Source organism: Podarcis liolepis (genome assembly GCF_965112155.1).
Source record: "Podarcis liolepis genome assembly, chromosome: 3".
In the NCBI taxonomy this organism is placed as follows: Eukaryota; Metazoa; Chordata; class Lepidosauria; order Squamata; family Lacertidae; genus Podarcis; species Podarcis liolepis.
The window spans coordinates 109,855,525-109,876,609 of record NC_139557.1 but is presented as its reverse complement, the minus strand read 5'-3'; the positions used below and the strand labels follow the sequence as shown (position 1 = coordinate 109,876,609).

Below are 21,085 nucleotides of genomic sequence, written 5' to 3'. Positions count from 1 at the left end.
TAACAAATCTCAAAGTTAAATTTGGAGAACTCTTGGGCCCATCTCAACTGCCTTTGGTTGAGCACTCGCGCCGTTCTCCAGTACTCTAGATTTTTATGATCCGTGCACACTTGCACTTTATGTTGTGCACCAACTAGCAGATGCCTCCATCTCCGGAACGCCTCATGAATAGCAAGCAGTTCTCGGTCGTACACCGTGTAATTCCTCTCGGATTTGTTCAGCTTCCGCGAGAAGAAGGCACATGGACGCCACTCTGACTCCTCCTTCCCCGGCTGCAGAAGAAGCACCGCCCCTATGGCTCTGTCAGATGCGTCTGTTTCAACCCTTAGCTTCTTTCGTAAATCCACATGCAGAAGTTGTTCTTCAGAGGCGAAGGCCCTTTTCAGTTCCTCAAACGCTCGCTCCGCCTCCGCCGTCCATACAAACTTCTTTTTACTGCTGAGACAGTCAGTGATGGGCGCCGTCAGATGGGCGAAGTTGCGTATGAACTTACGATAAAAGTTTCCAAACCCTAGGAACCTCTGCACATCCTTCTTGGTTTTGGGTGTTTTCCATTCCAGCACTGCCTGTACCTTGCCGGGATCCATGGCCAATCCCTTGTCTGACAGGCGGTACCCCAGGAATTCCACCTCCTTGGTATGGAACCGACACTTCTCCAGTTTGACCCACAGCCTGTTGGCTTGCAGTCTGCTCAACACTTCTCTGACGTCTCTCACATGTTGCTCCTCATTCTCAGAATACACCAACACATCATCTAGAAAGGCAACGCAATTCTTGTAGAGCAAAGGGCCCAGCACGTGGTTCATAAAAGATTGAAAACACGCGGAGCCTGCTTGTAATCCAAATGGCATAACGAGGTATTCAAACGCCCCCAAAGGGGTAAACATGGTGGTTTTCCATTCATCCCCTTTCCTTATGCGTATCAGGTTGTACGCCCCCCTTAGATCCAGCTTTGTGAAAATCTTTCCCTTCCTCACCCTGGTCAAAATATCATCAATTCTGGGCATAGGGAACGCCACCGGTTCAGTCACTGCATTCAGCCGCCTAAAATCACATACAAGTCTCGGCTTGTCCGCATTTTTTTTGTCCACAAAGAACACTGGGCTCCCCCCTGCGGCTTTGGACTCTCTGATGAAGCCTCTCTTCAGGTTCTTGTCAATGAACTCTCGCAACTCCTGCATTTCCCTGTCTGACATGGCATACAACTTGCCTACAGGAAGCTGTGCTCCAGGGAGTAAATTGATCTGACAATCAAAGGGTCTATGAGGTGGTAGTTGGTCAGCTTCCTTCTCGCTGAACACGTCGCTGAGATCTGCATACTGTGGTGGTACCTTCACCTTCCCCATTACTTCAGTCCCTGCTAGGGTGGCTTGGGCCCCTGCTGAACCCTTCTCCCCTTTGCAGTGTTCTAGGCAATGTGCTGAACCAAAGGACACCACTCTTTGATGCCAGCCAACCAGCGGATCATGTAGAGCTAGCCAGCTCATTCCCAAAATAATGGGAGCGCCTCCCAGGGTGGCCACATTAAACGCTATCAGTTCTGTGTGCCTTGCCACCCTCATTATCATTGGGACAGTCTGCAAGCGGACTCCTCCTCCCAACAACTCCCTGCCATCAATCGTGGTCACCTGCAGGGGGTTGCTTAAAGGGATGGTCTGTATCTGGTGTTCAGCAGCAAACTCCTTGCTCATAAAATTGCAGGAGCTGCCTGAGTCCAATAGCGCCTTTATTTTTAGGGGGTGCCCATTCTGCAGCTCTAGCGACACTTCAATCACTAGAGCAGGTCGAGGAGCTTCTGGCACGGGCACTTTCACTGCTCTTTGGCCTGGCTGCAGTGCCCCAATTGTGGCAACCAGGCGTTGGCTTTTACCTGCTCCGCTCCCCCTTCTTCTCCCCCCTCAACAGCTCCCACCATCCCTTGCCATTCCTTCCTCTGGGGGCAGACTCTGGCAAAGTGGCCTGGCTGTTGGCAGAGATAGCATTTCCGGGGGCCCTTTCCCTCCTTCTTAGCTCCCTCGCTGGTTTTTGAAAATGCGCGCGCGCGCGCTGTTCCGATTTCCATCGGCTCTGCCGGCGGGAAAGCTGGCTCAGGAATGTCTGGAATGCGGAACTCCTTCCAACGTTCCCCTCTCCCTTCCCGCCTCTCCAAGGCTCTTGCCTCCTGCCGCGCTCCTATGGTCAGCGCAGATTTGGTCAGCTGATCCATAGACTCCGCCCTGGGGCTCCGTGCCAGCTCGTCTTTCACCCCCGAAGAAAGACCTTCTTCAAATAGCATCTGAACGGGTGCCGCCGATAAATCCCAACTCAGTCTGTGAATCAGCATGGTAAACTCAGTCCAATATTCACGGACAGATCGACTTCCCTGCTTACAAGCCATTAACTGTCTGCGCACCACCCCTTCCTCAATATCGCTGGAAAACATTATATCCATTGCACGAAAGAACTTCATTGTGTCCTTTAGTATTTCATTGTGCGTTGCCATTAGGGGTCGAACCCAGTCTCTAGCCCCTTTCTCAAGATGCCCAATTACAAAAGCAACTCGCGATTCCTCATCAGGGAACTCATCGAACTGCACATTAAGGGCATATTGCATCTCTGTCCTAAAAGCATGGTAGTCCTTGGGGTCCCCCCAAAATTTCTGCACCAATCCAGGTACCTTTCTGGGGAATTGCGTGGCTCTCCCCTTCTTGTCTGCATCCTGAGCCCTTCTCTCCTCCAACCTCGCCGTCTGCAGGGCCAGTTGAACCTCCAACGCTCGGTATCTATCTTCCAAGCTTGGACCAGCTCCAGCCCCTGCTCCTCCGGTTCCGGTTGGTTCGCTCATGATGCCTTCTCTTGCACAGGCAGCGTACAAAGACTGTCGGACTGCTGTGAGGGTTTGATTAGCTGCTTGTGCGTGAAAACGTGCTCCCTCAGAGTTTGTGCGACCCCACAAACCTCCGTGTGTGACGGAGCTCCTCAGACATGTCTGCTCTAGTCACTAGTAGAGTCCGACAGTGGCTGTCTGCGGAAGCGTTTCCAGCAAAGAAGTTCCTTAACGGAAACGCGTCTCCTGGACTCACGGCGTGACAGTTTCCTGCGAGGTGTGGGTCTCCCTATGGGAGACTCCGATACCTCCCCACTGTTCTCGCTGGAAGCCTCCCTGAGCCCTCCCTCCTGCTCGCATTCCCTCAGAGACCCACTCCTCCCCCTGCTGGTCCCTGCTTCAGCAGTTGAGTCTCTTTCATCCTGCCTGAGTCCCTCCACCACCTGATGCTCTGATGGCAGTTCCCTGACACTTAAGACTGAGGAAGGAGGAGGCTTGGAGAAACCCTAAGATTTAGAGGAAGAGCTTGTAGGAGGCAACAGCAAAAGAGGTGTGCACCACAAAACAGAATGATGAAGACCTATTCAGTGGGCATGGAACTCTGGCTGGCTGATGGAGGACAAACTGGAGAATTGGTTTGTGGAGGAAAAGATGGGAGAAAACTGTGTCTTCTTCTTCTTCTTCTTCTTTGATGATCACTCGTAGCCGAGTAAGATTGTCTTCCATAAACACGGTTTTAACAATGAGTCCATAAGTGACAGTGGAGGCCAATTCTGGACCCACACGTCCTTCCACAGTGGGGACAGTGGTTTCCAGGTGGGAGTTGATCACAGTGTGGATTTGCCAAGCATGCCTTCCTCCTAGCACATTTCTCCCTTGCGTCCTGAGTTTGAGCGTCTTCAAAGCCCACGACACCTTTGGTAAAGGCTGTTCTCCAACTGTAGTGCTCGGAGGACAGTGTTTCCCAGTTGTCTGTGTTTATACTACATTTTTTTTTAGATTTGCCTTGAGACAGAAAACTGTGTATGTATTAGGAGAAGTAGGCTCGAAAATTTTGATGCATTTGTCTTTTTAAAAAAATAGATGCAAAGTGATTCAGAAAGGAATTTAAGATGGGAAAAATGAGAAACAGAAACCGACAGTTTCTTCTGTCCTTAAAAACCACACGTACGAACTATCTTGTGCTGTTTTTAGTGTTAGATTTAAAATAAAGTACGCATAAAATAAAGTACTTATCCACACAGTGCATAGTCAAACTATGGAACCTGCTCCTCTAGGAGATTGTGGTCACAAATGAATGATCACCAACTTGGATGGCTCTAAAAGAGGATTAGACAAAGTCATGGAGGAGAAGTCGCATCTATGGCTACTTGCCATGTTGGATACGCTCTGTCTCCCCAGCTGGAGGCAGTAATCCTTCTGAAAACCAGTTGCTGGAAACCAGAGGAGGGGAAAAGAGAGAGTCAGCGTGGTGTAGTGGTTAAGAGCAATAGACTTGTAATCTGGGGAACCAGGTTCGCGTCTCCGCTCCTCCACATGCAGCTGCTGGGTGACCTTGGGCCAGTCACACTTCTCTGAAGTCTCTCAGCCCCACTCACCTCACAGAGTGTTTGTTGTGGGGGAGGAAGGGAAAGGAGAATGTTAGCTGCTTTGAGACTCCTTAAAGGGAGTGAAAGGCGGGATATCAAATCCAAACTCTTCTTCTTCTTCTTCTTGTGCTCATGTCCTGTTCCCTGGTTTCCCACGAGCATCTGGTTGGCCCCTGTGAAAACAGGATGCTGGACTAGATGGGCAATTGGCCTCATCCAGGGGGCTATTCTTAGGTTCTTATCTGTATTCTAAATGCAGTGGGTACCAGCTACTCCTCTGGTGTCATTTAAATTCTCATTTATAAAAAAATAAAAATAAACCCAAATGCTGCACCACAGATGGCTGCAAATGAAACTCGTTAATATATCACAGGGCAGAGGTGATATGAATCGTGGATGTCACATTCATGGCACTTTTCACGCTTGAAATCATACCTTCCACTGAAATGCACGTTACAGCTTCCTCCTAAGTTCGCATGGGGCTTAATGGTTTATATAAGATCTGTCTGCCAATATCCCTTCCCTGGCATACTGTATCCGTGGCTTTTAAGTGCAAACGTGCTGGTGACCGACACTTCATTGGGAAAAGCAGGGCTTGGGTGCTTTGGAAAGAAAATTTGGGTTTGATGTGCAATATCTCTCCCGCAAGAAGCATCTTGCATAGGATGAGTTTCCATGACAATGTTTGATGCAGGAGAGTCAACCCAAAGAGATTCCACTATCTGACCCCTAGATTCTTGTAGTCAAACATTCTCATAGAAGACCTCTCATCCCACAGCTCAGTGTGATAGTTGCAAGTTACAACTTTTTCCCAGTGTTCCTCTGGACCAAACTAGCATTTACATGCAAGTCCACATAACAATCAGTACTCCAACTGGGGGTTTTTTTGGGTGGGGGGCAGCTGGGAGGGAAGATGCAAGTGTGTTCGACAGTGCTGTTTTCCTAGAAACAGAGGTGCTGGAACTCACCATGAACACGTCCCTGGTTCTCTTAGAATGGCAATGGCGCCATTGAGTTCTGGCATGTTCTGGCTGGAAAAAAAGCCCTGGTGTTCGATTCCTTTCCCCAACCCAAAGAAAACTGATCACAATGAAAGTAATGAGACTTAAGTTAGTCATGACTAGCTCATCCCAAAATTATTTTTTAAGCCAAAATGGAGAGTGAAAGGCCATAGCTCAGTGGTAGAGTACACACCGCTCCTGCTATCCATTCATTTGTTATACAAAAACTCGCCTATCCAAACATAGGGAATTTGTACCCAATCCTTGCTGTACACACTGCAAATTCAGATACCCAAACAGCCCGACCTGTGTGTAGTTCTGTAAACAAACAAGCAGCCTTCAAAAAACATTACTTTTTGTGTTTCGCTGGACCACAACAGACATTTCACCAGAAACCATGTTGGGAGGAAGGAAGGGAGTGGGAGAGTTGGGACAAATAAGAGAGCTTCCCCCCCTTCCTTGTTTCGCTTTTGCAAAGTTTCACAGGGGTTTCCTGAGGGGTTGGGTTTTTTTGTTGTTGTTTTTTTGTCATTTTGGGGTCAAAATTCTGCAGTCGGGAACACATTAGAAATTTCCACATAGGACTGGAAACCGTTGAATCATTGTGTGAACACTCGCTTAAAAAAACTATATCCTGAGAATTCATTGTGTTCAGATAGCAAGACCTGTGAGTATCTGCCTTCCATGCAGAAGGAGCCAGGCTCCGTCCACAGCATCTCCCAAATCAGACTGGGCAAGACTCCTGTCTGAAATCCCTGTCAACCATTTTGAACTAGATGGTCTGATTTAGTATAAGGCAGCTTCCTATGTTTCTAAAATCATCATCATCATCTGTGTTCCTAAAATTGTAGAGAAAATTTATGAGAAATTTAATAAAAATAAAAATAATAAACTAAGGAAAATGTCAGAATGCTGTCAGCAGGTCACGGCTGGTTGCCCAGGAAAGTATAAAGACAAATAACAGTTTCTTACCGTCCTTTTTTTTATTTCAGTCTTTACACAGAGAGGCTATAGAACCCAGCCTCTTGTATAATGGTGTTGTCCTGAATGAATCTCCACCCCGTCTCTCCCACTTCGTCATTCGTCATCATCTTCATCACCTCCTCTACGGGTGCCACTAAATGTCCTCTGTCTTTGAGCTCTTTGCTCTCCTACTTTTAAGGCTCTCCAGGTTCTGGGAGATGGAGGGTCTGGGATGCTTTCTAATGACAACGTGTCAGCCAGTTGTTGCTCTGGCTCTCCCATGATTTCCCATCTTTCCCCCTCATCTGCCTCTGAGCTGTGACCGCCCTCAAACCCTTGTTGAAAATCTATACTGTCTTCTTCCTCCTCCCTGGAAGGGTCAGGATGGGGAGCCAGTCACCACCATTCCTCCTCTGCCCAGTCCCTGACAGGAAAAGACAACTTCACATATTTCTGTAGCAGAGCCAGCCCTATCATTAGGTAAGGCAACACGACCACTTTAGGCAGCAGATGTTGGAAGACAGGTGATGCAGCCACCTTGCAAAAACTAAGCAAGCCTTGGTCTGGCCAGTACCTGGGGGTAGGATCAGGTGGTACCCATAAGCAGAGCTTCCTTGAGTTCCATGGCAGAGGGAGTAAATAGAAAACCAATATCAATCCACATAAATGTTGCTTTGAGGCTGGGTGGAGACAAGCGAGAGGTTTGTAATGACTGCAATCTGTAAAGAAGATTAAAAACAAATGCAGAAGACTCAGCTCACCTTTATAAAAAAACAACTGAGTAGATTTTGTTTGACGTAACATGTGCCTGGGAGCTGCAGGGCAGTGTGTGTGTACACTTAAAAGGCAGAAATCCTGCAAGCTGCATGTTTGGTTCCCTCCCCAAGTCCAGACTTCACCTTTCTGGACCATACGACTTCAGACAGGTGTAAGGGTTGCATTTTTAAATGTTCCCCTCCTTTAAAGGGAGAGTGAAATCCCCACACATGATAAACTCGTGCCTATTTTATTTTAAAAAATGCTTTTCTTCCTGATCTATATAGGAAAAGCTAAGGTAAAGGACCCCTGGATTGTTAAGTCCAGTCAAATGATGAGAAGGTGGGGGGACGTTGCCGCTCAATAAGATCCCCAATTACAATCTTAACTAACATAGAATTGGGGGGGGGGGGGACATTGCCTAATGATTTTGCTGATGATAAAGCTTCCCTCTAAAACAAAGGAGAGAAGGTAGGAGCACTAGCCGGTGGATATTGATTTAGTGATCAGGGTAACAAGGAATTGAAACTACGTCCAGATAAGCCATTCCACCCAAGAGAGGTCTTTGCTTTCTGGCTGCTCCCAGACTGAAAGCCCACCAAGTGTACACCACAAAATAATCACATTCATACCTTGTTGCAAATGCAGTACTTTATTCTATTTTTTTTTAAAGAATCTTGTCTTGTGGATAATTTTCTAGCTTCTCCCTCTGATTGGTTTATGCAAAATCATGAATATGAACCAAGCAAGTCTTTCTATATATTGGTGTGATTTTGGAGGGTTTTTTTTTTTTTTGTAAAGGGAGAAAAAGTCGTTTTGCTAATTTCAATTCTCGAACACGGCAGGAGTCTGCGATTCCAATTTTCTTTTCACAGTCTTAATGAAGACTGGACATTGGCAATAGTCACGTGTGTGTCCCCCACCCCACCCCCTTTTGCTTGGAATTTAAAAAACCATGTTGACGGGCTGCCAAGAATTATAATAACTCTCTAATGAGCACAGGAGAACTGTAGCCAATTGTGACTGTTCCGGACAAGTTATTTCATAGCGGCAATAACAAAAGGAATATAAAAATCAGTCCCATCTACTGTGGTATAGGATACAATTCAGGAAGGTGTTAAAAGGAGGGGGGTATCTCTTAATGAAGGCAAGCACAATATATACCCACCTTATGGATCGTTTCAAAAGGGGCCAGTGCAAGACAGGATGACTAGTTGACTCCTGACAATGGGATGAAAAATACCGTTTTACGGTCCTCTCCTTTCTCTCTGCCAAGCCATCCATGCTGCCATAAAGCCAGCTTCAATATTTTCAGGTGGTTCTCTCTGTCTTAAGAATTTCCAGCCTCTCTACTTTATGGCCTTCAATCTACAGAACCCAAACGGTTCCCAGCACTTCATCGGCTGTTTCCTGGGCAATGAAATAGGCTCCTAGCATTGTTTGAGTTGCTTTCCAGCATGCAGGAGTACAGTAATGGAGCACAGTGTGTTTTCTGGAGTAGTAAAGAGATGTTCACAGACACAGTTCAATATCTGTTGGGCTGCTGTGGGGAAGCTTGGCTGGCAATAAATATTTTGAGGGCAGGAAGTGCACTTTTCATGGCCTGTGTCTGCAGCATAAAAAAAAACCCAGTTTAAATGTCAGAAAGCTTCCCTCCTCCAAGGAAACCAAGGAACTGCTGGAAACATTTTTGCAGGTATTTATTGGCTTTCTTGCTAAAGCATAAATCCTAATATTCCTCAGGCAAAATGGTGAGAGAGAAACCACATGCAAAAAGAAATTCAGATCTGTAAAATGGATCTGAGCACCCTATGAGCTGGTTTAACCACAAGCTAGGTTTGCACATCCTTGACGACTTGATGGATACAGTGTGTGTGTGTGTGTGTGTGTGTGTGTGTGTGTGTGTGTGTTTTAAGGTTGTACACAGCCTCCCCACATCCACCCTGTAGCCTCAATCTATGGCCCCCAGATCAGGTTAATTCGACCTGTGCCACCCTATGAATCACCTGCCCCATCCCAGATCTGTCCCCAAAGCAATATAGGGCAGCTGGGTTTTAAAGCATTAAAAAAAAAAATCTTCTTTTTCAACGCAGTTAAAATAGAGTTTAAAAATACACTTTGTGGGTGGGTGCTCAGCACTGCAGAGCATGGGATGTTTCAATTAACAAGCTAGTAAATATAGGAAAACAATCCTGTTTGGTGGTGCTTCAGGGGCAGAAAGAAGGGGAGGCCTGACAGGAACCGTTGACCACCAACTCACCCCGCAGCCACTCCTCACTCATGCTTGCCCCCTGACAGCCACAGGCAGGCATCTCAACCCAACCTGTAGTGATCTGGGTCTGTCTCACGCTGAGTCAACCAAAGTTCAGATTCCTCCAAATAGGCCTGATTTGGCTCGAGTTTTGGGCCTTGGCCAAATCTGGTGCACAGCCCTAGTGTATATCTGAAGCGTTGAGTGAGCCATCAACCTGATTTGTGTTTGCTCAAAGGTTTGCACAAAGGCTGTATGAAGTCTCCATCAAGCGCTTGTTCTTGTGGTTGTTATCCTGCGGTTGTGGTTTGCCATCACTTTTGGTTGATCTAGTTGCCAATAGTGCTCTCGCCACTTGCCGTTCCTAGAACTATCATTCAAGAACACTACCAGTGACAGCAGAGGTCGAACATAGGTTTGGCGAGGGAATGGTTTCCCTCAGAAGGTGGACTCTCTCTTGGAGGTTTTTAAGCCTAGGCTGGATGTCCATCCATCGTGGATGTTTTAGTTGAGATTCCTACATTGCAGGGGGTTAGACTAGATGAGGCTTGGGGTCCCTTCCAACTCTCCAATTCTATGATTCTCTGGTTGTGTTCCAAGGCACCAGAGCCACAAAATTCCCAGAAGAACAAGAAAACACACTGGCACTGAATATTTTGGTTTATGGGTTCAAATAGGCCACAACTTTATTGGCTACAGATGTAAGCAGTTTGGCTTAGGCATTGGGGTGAAGCCAGGCTATACATTGACTCCTGACCATCTGCAAGGAGTCCACTGAAGGGTAAAACACCGATAGGGGGTGCCCTATGACTTACATCAAATAGGAGCACTCTGAAGGGTCCCCATAGGAGCTGTGGAATGGCCCTAGTCCTTCCCCAGACTTCAGACAGTAGGTCACACCCCGGACCCCTTTAACAATATTACCCTTACTGAGGAGGGGCAGGCGAAGGCAACAACAAAGGCTTACCCAATGTGCTGGCTGGCCATGGCAGGATTAAATTGTCCATGGGACGCCCACTCTGCCAGCTAACTGGCTGGCACGGTCCCACGGCACTGCTGACATGTTTGGCTATGACACAGGAGAGAGGTGGCATCCCTCCTTCCCCTTGTCCAGGAAACCATTGAGTCCCGGCTGCCTGGCTGCAATGCCGCCCACCAGATAAAAGGTGAGTGGACTTCTATGCTCATGGCTACTGGCCACTGGTAGTGTCACCCTCCATAAGAGGTAGGCATAGAGACAGTCATGTGGCAAAAGCAGCCCCTGGAACTACTGGCAAATGCAGCCAGTACCGATATAATATCAGTGAATATAGTTTGTGAAAAGGCATTTAATGAAACAAAACATCACAATTTTTGCCTCAGCCCCCGCACAGCACAAATTACAAACAGCTACTCTGTGGACGCCAGGAAAACTTGCAGTTAATTAAGTGATTCTGTCTTGTTTAGACAGATGGAGTGAGATAATTGTGAGAAGATGCTTAAAATGAAATAATGCCAGCAGCTTTAATAATGGGACTGGGGTGGGGGAACTACTTGGGCTCAAAATAAGATTGTTCAGTTTCATGCCTGAGACCTCAGTAGTCAAAGCAACACTTCCCTGCAAAAGGAAGCTGAAAGGTGTCATTTAGCTAGGGATGAGCTGGGCTGCTAGTTCCATTCACATTTCAGCCTTTTTTTTTGTTTTTATATATATATATATATATTATTAGGTTTTTTTAACATATCATTTTCAACAATAATTAAACATACTTTTACATCTTATTCAAATTTTTGACTTCCATCAATCCTGTCTGAAAATTTTCCACTCTAATCTCTCAGTATGCATTTCTTATCTTCCCTATTACATTTCAAACTCATAACCAATATCTCTATCTTTTTCTACTTTGTAACACTTCATATTTTTCTCCTTACAAAACTTCTTGTAGTCCTACTAGCGTAATTTGTTGATTGCAGTTGCTCTTCAAATGATTCATATACTTCTTCCAATCTTCTGTAAATCTCTGGTCCCGCAGGTTTCGAATCCTTCCTGTCATTTTGTCCAATTCTGCATAGTCCATTAATTTCATCTGCCATTCTTCTTTCGTCGGAATTTCTTCTTGTTTCCATTTCTGGGCTACATTTCAGCCTGTTGCTCAGTCATAAGAATGTTAAGAAGAACCCGGCTAGAACAAGTGTCCTGTTCTCGCATGCCCATGGGAAACCTTTTTATTAATGTTAAATACATTCTGTTTACACACTTAAAAACTCGGGCTCTATATGTCTCTTCGGCTGGGGAGGGCAGGATATAAATAAAATTTATTATTATTATTATTATTATTATTATTATTATTATGTACGTTTTTGGTGCGTACTTTTGGCACGCTAAAATTTTATTGCAAAGCCCGAAGAGCATAATGCAACTGGGAGTTCTTTTCGTATCCACAAGCAAATTTGGGAGCATTGGATTGGGTCAGTCCACTGCGAAAAGGGGGGACTAGATCAATGCACACACACCCCAATCTCTACTTCTAGCAGACCTTAATAGCAAACTCGCTGGACAAGCATTTGCCTAATTTGCTTGCATTCAGCATGTTCCATTCTTTCTTGGGCAGAAATTAATTTCCAAAATGACATTCAGCTTGATAAGTCTCCCTCACTTTCACCCGCTACAGATATGCTCAAGAGCCTTTATTCGGTAACACTGAATTGTCTCTTGTAAAACACATCCAGCTCAGACGAATTTTCACGTAACACTGTGAATACAATGGGAGGAAGAGAAGGGGGATGGTGCCTATTGTTATTTCTAAGTGCTTAGAGATGGACTCTGAGTACACGCTTAGGAAGAACCTGAAACAAAGCATATGCTCCTTGGGGAGGGGGCAGGATCCACTTCTACTTCTGCAGATATAAGAAGACATCAGTTTCCATTCTGATCCATGTTCATCACGTGCAATGCCGCTTCCATTCTGCTGCAGTTTGACTCCCAACTGTTGCTTTCCTCATTGCCCACTGTGGCACAATTTAGCATTACTGATTTAATAATAATAATAATAATAATAATAATAATAATAATAATAATAATAATTTATTTGTACCCCGCCCATCTGGCTGGGTCTCCCCAACCACTCTGGGTGCTTTCCAACAAAATATTAAAATACAGTAATCTGACAAACATTAAAAGCTTCCTTAAACAGTGCTGCCTTCAGATGTCAGATAGTTGTTTATTTCCTTGACTTCTGACGGGAGGGCATTCCACAGGGCGGGTGCCACTACCGAGAAGGCCCTCTGCCTGGTTCCCTGTAACTTGGCTTCCTGCAGTGAGGGAACTGCCAGAAGGCCCTCGGTGCTGGACCTCAGTGTCCAAGCAGAATGATGGGGGTGGAGATGCTCCTTCAGGTATACTGGACCGAGGCCATTTAGGGTTTTAAAGGTCAGCACCAACACTTTGAATTGTGCTTGGAAATGTACTGGGAGCCAATGTAGGTCTTTCAAGACCGGTGTTATGTGGTCTCAGCAGCTGCTCCCCATCACCAGTCTAGCTGCTGCATTCTGGATTAGTTGTAGTTTCCAGGTCACCCTCAAAGGTAGCCCCACGTAGAGCTCATTGCAGTAGCCCAAGCAAGAGATAACCAGAGCATGCACCGCTCTGGTGAGACAGTCCATGGGCAGGTAGGGTCTCAGCCTGCATACCAGATGGAGCTGGTAGGCAGCTGCCCTGGACACAGAATTGACCTGCAGCTCCATGGACAGCTGCGAGTCCAAAATGACTCCTAGGCAGCGCACCTGGTCCTTCAGGGGCACAGTTACCCCATTCAGGACCAGGGATTCCCCCACACCTGCCCGCCTCCTGTCAATTACATAATGGTTATGCTATTCTACACCATTGCTTTCAATGCAGATTCTGGCTTGTTTCTTCTTTCAAATAAAGTATTATCTTCTCTCACTGGCCTCTTTCCCAAGCAGGCACACAGGACCCTCAGTTTTTGTGTTTGGGTGCAGCCTGGGTCTCTAAAACAAAACAAAACAAAACAAAACAGGGCTTTCTTGAATGTGTGAGAGCCCTTTTCCTTCATCTTTATAGTGCCAGCACATCAGCACCAGGGGAATGATTATAGCCAGCAAAAGAAAGGGAAACGAAAGTGTCAAAAGAAAGATGAAAGGAGGAGGGAGGAGGAATGGTTTAAGAGACTATGTTCATAGCAAATGAGAGAATTACAAGGAAGGCAGTAAAACTGTGGAAATGAAGAATATAATGATCGGAAGAGTGGGTGGAAAGAGCAAAACTCCAAAACAAAAAACGCAGGTCTGGAAGAGATAAAGAGAACAATAGACTGGAAGCAAAATAATATTACTTGGGTAGATGCAGTATCAACAAGGATAAGGATCTGAATTTAAGTTTTTGTGTGTTGTTTTTTTTAAAAAAAGAACCAGATTCATTGGCAAATAAATTTTAAGCAGAACAGCCACCCCATGACTTGGGCACGTGTCTCTGTGGACATCCCCCTAGCTGAATGTTGGGCATCTGTTTTCCCTAGCCCTCGATTCCAGACGTCCTTGCGCTCCTCTTGCTAGTATTTCTAATTAATTGGTTATTCTTCCCATCAGTTTTGTTGTTGTTTCCCAGAAGGGACCAACATCTGACTAAATCTTAAAAGCAATTTGGGGTAACCCTATAGATCTCAGGCCTAAATCTCGCCAATAGTCCTTGCAGACTAGCATTTGCAGGAATTCTCTAGGCTTGCTGGATCAGGCCAGAGTTAGTCTATGATCCTGTTCCCGCAGTGGCCAGCCAGATGCCCGTGGGAAGCCCAAAAGCGGGACTTGAATGTTAACATCTGCAAAGGAGGGGCAGAATTTTCACTCTTGCGTAAATACCGAAAGCGCCGCCTTTACGAGCTCGGCTCCTTGTTTTTACGATACGCTCCTTGCTGCTCAGTGGGCCTTTTATTTCTTTCGGTAGCTCTTCTTTTGCCCCGTAAAAACAATAGATGTTCCCATTCTCTCACATTTGAGAAAAGCAACCTGGGGTCGTAATAGGTGAGTAAAAATTCTAAGAGGCAGAATGCTTGCAAGAGGTGCCATAGTCAATATTATAGCAGGCAGCGGAGCACAAAGCAGATAGCCTAAATAATATATTGTAACTTAAAAGCCCAGGTGCAGGCTTCCACCTGAACATGAAATTGCTGAAAGTAAGTAGGTGGGGGGGGCAGTGGCACACAGGCAAGCCTGCCCATAGCATCCTTGTGTGTTGACCCTCTTTTCAGTTCCTGACATTGCCTGTGTTGTATGGGGAAGACCTGCAGGAGCCTTCCACTCACGTTGGCTTGAATCTGAGCAGACTCTTCTGCACGTTGGCGGGTAGTCTCCCCCCTCTGATGCCCTCCAGATGTTCTGGGCTGCATCTCCATCAGCCCCAGCTAGCACAGCTGCATCGGCAGTGGCTGGTGGGAGCTGCAGTCTGAAGCATCCATCTGGGGGGAAACTGGTACAGAGAGGGGTACAGAAATTCAACTGAAATTGGCCGAAAGCTAAAATTAAACAGTGACATTGGACATTGGTCCAAGAAATAAGTTTTGGTTTTGCTAATAAAATTTCCCAGGGGATTTTTGCACTTCTTAACAAGACACTTAAGCCAAATTTGGCATGTTCAGCTCACCTTAAATATCTATTCTAAGGAAAGGCAAAAGCATTCCCATAGATTTAGTGGAGGCTTAAATGAAAAAAAAACAAACATATGGGACAGTCACAGGCAAACTCCGGCCCTCCAGAGTCCCTTCATCCCTGACCACTGGTCCTGTTAGCTAGGTATGATGGGAATTGTAGTCCCAAACATTTCGAGGGCCGGAGTTTGCCTATGCCTGTTCTAGGATCAACTTTGTGGCCGTAAGAACATGTAGAAAGGGCTGTCTTGTGGTCTGACTCATGCTGGTAAGTCATGATGGAAGATCTGAGTATTTTAACTTTCTGTGAGTTGTTATACCCAATCATTCCTGCTATTTTCTTTCCGACAACATTCAGGTTACTTAAAGGCATGGAACCAAAAAAGTATTTGAGCTTTTTGTCGAAATCTAAGTATCAGGGGTTATGGTTTTGAGAACAATGGCTGCCGTCCTGTACCCACTTACCTGAAAATAAACCACATTGAACTCAAAGGGTCTTGCTACTGAGTAGATAGACATGTCTGAATTAAAAAGCAAATCTTCTCTGATGAAGGTCATGGGCTGAAGTTTGCTCCAATGAATGGACACAGTGACAAAGTTGATGTGATCCCTTCAGTCCCTAGAGTTCAGGCAAACTGTAGGATAGAGTCATAGATTTGTAGACCTGGAAGGGACCAGAAGGGCCAACCTTCTGCAATGCAGATGACCTCAGCCCCTTCTATCCTTCCAAGGAGACAACATTGCTCCCCCCATCCCCATATCTGTTAAATGTAGTTCTGGCGATACACAGCTGTAAAATTTAATTTTGCCCTAAAGACGTTAAAGCAAAGATTATGGGATAATGCACACAGTGACTTGCGATCTCGATCACACGCAGTCTGTAGTCCGCTGGCAGTAGGAGTACAATATGGGCATGTCTTTAAGTTAACATCCTACATTAAAAACCTGACAGTACCAAATAACCGAAGGCTTTTCACCAAAGCCAGACTAAACGTCTTTCCTTCTGCAATGTTGGATGGCAGGTTGAGAGGAGTTCCCTACCAGGACAGACTTTGCTCGTGTGCTCAATACATCAATTCCATAAAACATATTTTGTTGCACTATGCAAAATATGGGCAAGCCAGGGCTGAACTGATATTACCCTTGCTGGTACCTTTCCCGGGAAAATCAGAGGCTCACTATGTCAGGTTCCTATTGGAAGACCGGACAAACGCTAGAACTTTAGCAGTGGCAAAGTTTTTATCGGTGGTTGCAAGAACCAATGACCCCTATATTCTGAACAAAATGCTTGTTTAACCTGGAGGTAGGCTGTATGAATTGTGTATTGCTTTGTAACGATTTGTTGGGTCTCTGGACCGTAATAAAGATTGAATTTATGAGTTCCTGCTTTACCCTGTATAAATGTTTCTTTCATCATCTACCTACAGCGAGTCCCACCAAACCTGGGCGAGGAGGATACCCGAGTACAGATGAAGTGGTCCGGGAATCCAGCAGCACTACTGGCATGGTGGTTGGGATTGTGGCGGCAGCTGCCCTGTGCATCCTCATCCTCCTCTATGCCATGTACAAGTACAGGAACCGGGATGAGGGCTCCTATCATGTCGACGAGAGTCGAAACTACATCAGTAACTCAGCACAGTCCAACGGGGCTGTGATTAAAGAGAAGCAGCCCAACAGCTCAAAGAGCTCCAACAAAAATAAGAAAAACAAGGATAAGGAATACTACGTCTGATCCCGACAGCTGAGGAGAAAGAACAATTGTATAGGAATAGTCTTCATTTTATCTGAGACATAAAAAAAACAAAAACCGAAAACTTATTTACTTTACTTTTTATGAAGCACATACAAAGTTTAAAAAAAAACAACAACAGGAAAAAAAGAACACAGGGAATGCAATCAGAAAGGAAAGACTTTTTTAAAAAATATAAAAAAGAACCAAGGGAAGGAAACAAAATGAAATAAGCATTTCATAACTCTTGTTTCGCTGAAACAGGAGTCAATAAATCCCCTTACATTCACAGTGTTTTCATTTACTCTGCCGTCTTTTCGTTGCTGGAATGTTTCTGAAGATGATGTTGGTACCACCACACACTCATAAGGCAAGGAGTATTACTGCAAAAACATCACCCAGCACACCACAAAATATAATGAACTGAAACAAACAAACAAACAAAAGTTGAAATCTCTCTCTCTCTCTCTCTCTCTCTCTCTCTCACACACACACACACACACAAAACACACACACACACAAAACACACAAAAAGAAGCTACCTATCAGTCTGGATTTAGCCAAAGTGCTAGCGCTTTTCTGAGGAGTAAGTTAGTCTTATTGCCTGAGAAGACTTTTGCGGTTCTACACGAGCGCTCGATGAGCAAAACGAAACCTCGAAACTGAATTTTGCCACCCAGAGCAAGAAAGCAACGACTGGAGCTTTGGTTTGAAGCGAAGCGCTGGCTTTTCTGAATAAACCACATTTTAAAAAAAGAAGAAGAAAACACTTTAAAGAGGAAGAAAAAAAAAAAGCCCCTTTCTGGTTGTGAGGAAAACAGTATAGCGGCCTTATTTTCGAAAAAAACAATAAACAAACAAAAGAAGTGAAATATAAGGCTTATTTTCACACACCACTAACAAACAAACCTGAGGGCATAGATGCAATCATTGGGGGGAAATTCATGCACGCTTAATATGTTATTACATATGTTTATATTTAAAAAAAAACATCTATATGTGCTTTCTGGACTGTGATAAGTGATGTTTTCTAGCCTGTTGTATAGAAAATGCAAACTATATCTGCTCTTCAACCATTTTTGGTAAACTCAATGTTCTAAGTGTTGCTAGGTATAGAACGTTTTAAGACATCTGGAGCAACCAACATTTCTGTTTACTTTTGCAGCCATGAGAAACTGCCACGATTTTTCTTACCCCTCCTGATTCTTTCTTTCTTTCTTTCTTTCTTTCTTTCTTTCTTTCTTTCTTTCTTTCTTTCTTTCTTTCTTTCTTTCGGTTTGCTTTTGGTTTTCGCCTACAGTGTAGTGAATATACTACGAGGGAAAGTGTATGAATGTATATAAGAGTCAGCTAATTTTCTTCTTAACCTGTACAGTCTTTCTCTTTCTCTCTCTCTCTTTTTCTGTTGCAGTTCAGTTTTTCGTAGTTTGTATGAAAGAAGTGGATTTAGAAAGCAAATATATATAGATATAAACATTTTCTTCTCCAATTGCCTATCCACTCCCAGGATACATCAGCGAAACCAATCAGAAATCATGTGAATTTGCCCCGCCCCAAATTATGCGCCACACAAGTCCTGGCGATTGAAGTGACCTTTGCACTCCAGTTCACATGACATCGTTGGCCAGTATGTTTGGCTGTTCCCGCAGGTAGTGAAGGTTGAATTCTGCGGAATACTTGGTCCAAATCTCTTTTCCCATTATATGGCATTTGCCCGGCTTTTGGTATATAACCACTACAGTGTTGGATGGTCGGAGAATTCAGAAGTCTGCCTTTAAATTAGCTCCTCTCACTCAGACTTCCCTCAGTTATGGAAAGCAAAAAATGGTTAAAAACTGCATGCAAAACAAGATTCCAAGCTGCATATTTTTTGTCAAACAAAGGAGTTGTTCTTTTATTTTACCACTTCTGTTTTGTTACCGTAAAACCTTTATCCGCATCTTTCATCTGAGCTTGGTCTTAAAATGAAATTTCCTCTTCTGCTAAGCTCAGCCAGTTCATTGGTTTGGTAATAAACATACTTTCAGTTTCTCTGCATTGATATGCGTGGAAACATTTAATGCCTTTTGGTTAAAGATCTATGCCATAGATCTGCATTCGCCCACCCCCCTTGGTTTCATTTCATTAAAACGACTGCTCTGTTGGGTTCCCAACAATAAGTCATTGTGTAACATCTCACTTAGTGAGAGAGATACAAGAGGAATATATTAGGCCGAAAGACATGAGCTCAGTAGAGAATCAGCTGTATCTTGGAAGGCCTCCTGTGATGAGTACGATTGTTCGCACTTTACAGACAGGAAGAAGGAATTTAAAATTATCTTTAACCAGCAAGGCACCTTATCTTCTTGTACGCTGCTCACTGCCACTGGGGAGAAACACTGGGAAATGGAGGAGCTTTCAGTCTTCAACACAGCAATACTGTCAGAAAAGGGGGGGAAAAGTCACGGTATTGCCGCTCTTAAAAGTTGCCAAATGATTTGATTCATGCTGTATATGTCAAGGACTTTTCCTTTTTTTGGTGATGCTTGTGAATTTCTGAAGGCATTCGAGTTAGCATAAGAAAAAAAATAGTTGGTCCAATCACCCCCCCTCATGTGCCACCATTGTGAATTACCTTTGCTGAGGGCAGGACAAGGAATGAGGACAGCCACGAACCGTTGGGGAAATCTGGTGTTGGTATCCAAAGTTAAACAAGCCAAAAATAAGTGAATAAATGAGTGTTGGATTTCCGTGGCAGTAAGGCCACGTGGAAGGGGATAGAGATTCTAAGCTTGGGCTTTTCCAGCAGTGCTGAATGGCGAGGTGCTTTTGTGACTTCATGTATTGACTCTGTTAACTCACCTAACTTTGTCAGATTGTTGGTCCCTCACCCCCAAGCAATTAACACAGTTACTTTAAGTAATAAGTGATAGGGGATTGCTATTTCTAGCAAAGGTGATTTGAAGCTGTTTTCTGGGGAGTTACTCCTGTTCTTCCTTGTTGATTTTGTGATATTTTTTTTAAATAACGAACAAAAGAAGTGTTTGCATTTATCAAATGTTGCAGTAGCTATATTAAAACAATTTTCTCTTTTCAAAATGCATAACAAATACATTAATCCCATCTCTATAATAATCTAATTTGTTTGACTAAGGCTTCAGTCTTATGCACACTTAACGGGGAGTGAAGTCCCATTGATATTGATGGACCTTCTCCTGAGTAAAGATGCCTAGGATTGTGCTGTGATGAGATGGCTTCGGGTTGTTTTTTTAATTACTGTATTGTGTTGCCTTTTTTTAACAATACACTAAAATAATGTGTGAAATTATTCATTCCCAAGATATCAAAAAGAGGTCAGAAGCCCTTAACCTTATAGTGCTTTCTGTGATAGATATTTACAATTTTTTTTATTTGTTGCAAGGCCAATTTATCCATTATTGGAAATGCTAAGCAAGTGGAATTTACCGTTTTGTTAATAAAATGTTTCTTAATACAGTTGCTGGCTCATTATTTCCTCACCCCTTTCTGTGGTTTGTATACTATTGCTGCCACCATTCAGCATGTCTTTGACTCTGATTAGATGCTAGGCCCCACACTGTCTCCCATAGGTTCCGCCCTTCAACCTAACATGGGGACCCAGAGCCACAACTTGATGTCATCTCCGACTGCTCAAAATGACGCTCATGAATCAGTGTCAATTGTGGCTGGATCCCATTGTTCCTGGTAGGGAAGAAGGCAGGGAGGCCAACAGCAGGTGGCGCCAGAGCCAATGATGGGCAGAGCTGACCAGTTCGAGTTTCCCCCATCCTGCTCCCTGCCGACTTCTACAATGGCAACATCCGAGACTTAGGAGGAAAAAGCAGTGCCATCCCTTGAACAGGTTGTAAGAAAGAAAACGGGTATGGAGGGCGGGCTGACTCAGGTTGGTGGGGTGATGCTTTATTTGCCCTCCACTGCTTTGTAGGCATCCAAGTAGTGCACATAAATATCTGGATCAGTGCAACAATCAAATCAGCAGTAGGGTTTGTGCATGGGATATATTCCCTGTTCAATATTAGGAACTCAATCATGGGTCGGCAAACTAAGGTCTGCGGGCCAAATCAGGCCCAATTGCCTTCTGAATCCTGCCTGCGGACGGTCCAGGAATCGTCGCATGGGTCGCCAGCATGTGCGTTCTTTCCCTCACCCTCATTCTCCCTCACATGGTGGCAGTGCCAGCACCTCCGCCCTCCCTCCTCCTGGCTTCTCCCTGCCCTGCCTAGAGGAGGAAAGGGGCTGGGCTTTGTTGGTGCCAGCAGCAGCAGCAGCTCTCGAGCGGCTGCCATTTTAAGCAGCCCCTCTCCAGAGCCCTTTCACGTGCCGCTCATTGTCC

General features: G+C 44.8%; 1 protein-coding gene across 50 annotated transcripts in view; it reads left to right on the top strand.

Annotated features, from left to right (window-relative positions):
• The window catches only part of NRXN1 (neurexin 1), a 1,011,196-nt gene extending 990,988 nt beyond the window's left edge, over positions 1-20,208 (top strand). For all 50 annotated transcript variants that reach the window (XM_083494081.1, XM_083494078.1, XM_083494072.1 and 47 more), the window contains one exon: positions 16,433-20,208. In XM_083494081.1, the coding sequence (XP_083350207.1) occupies positions 16,433-16,737 (305 nt within the window). In that variant the 3' untranslated portion in view covers positions 16,738-20,208. The remainder of the gene's footprint in view (positions 1-16,432) is intronic.
• Positions 20,209-21,085: the final 877 nt, after the last annotated feature.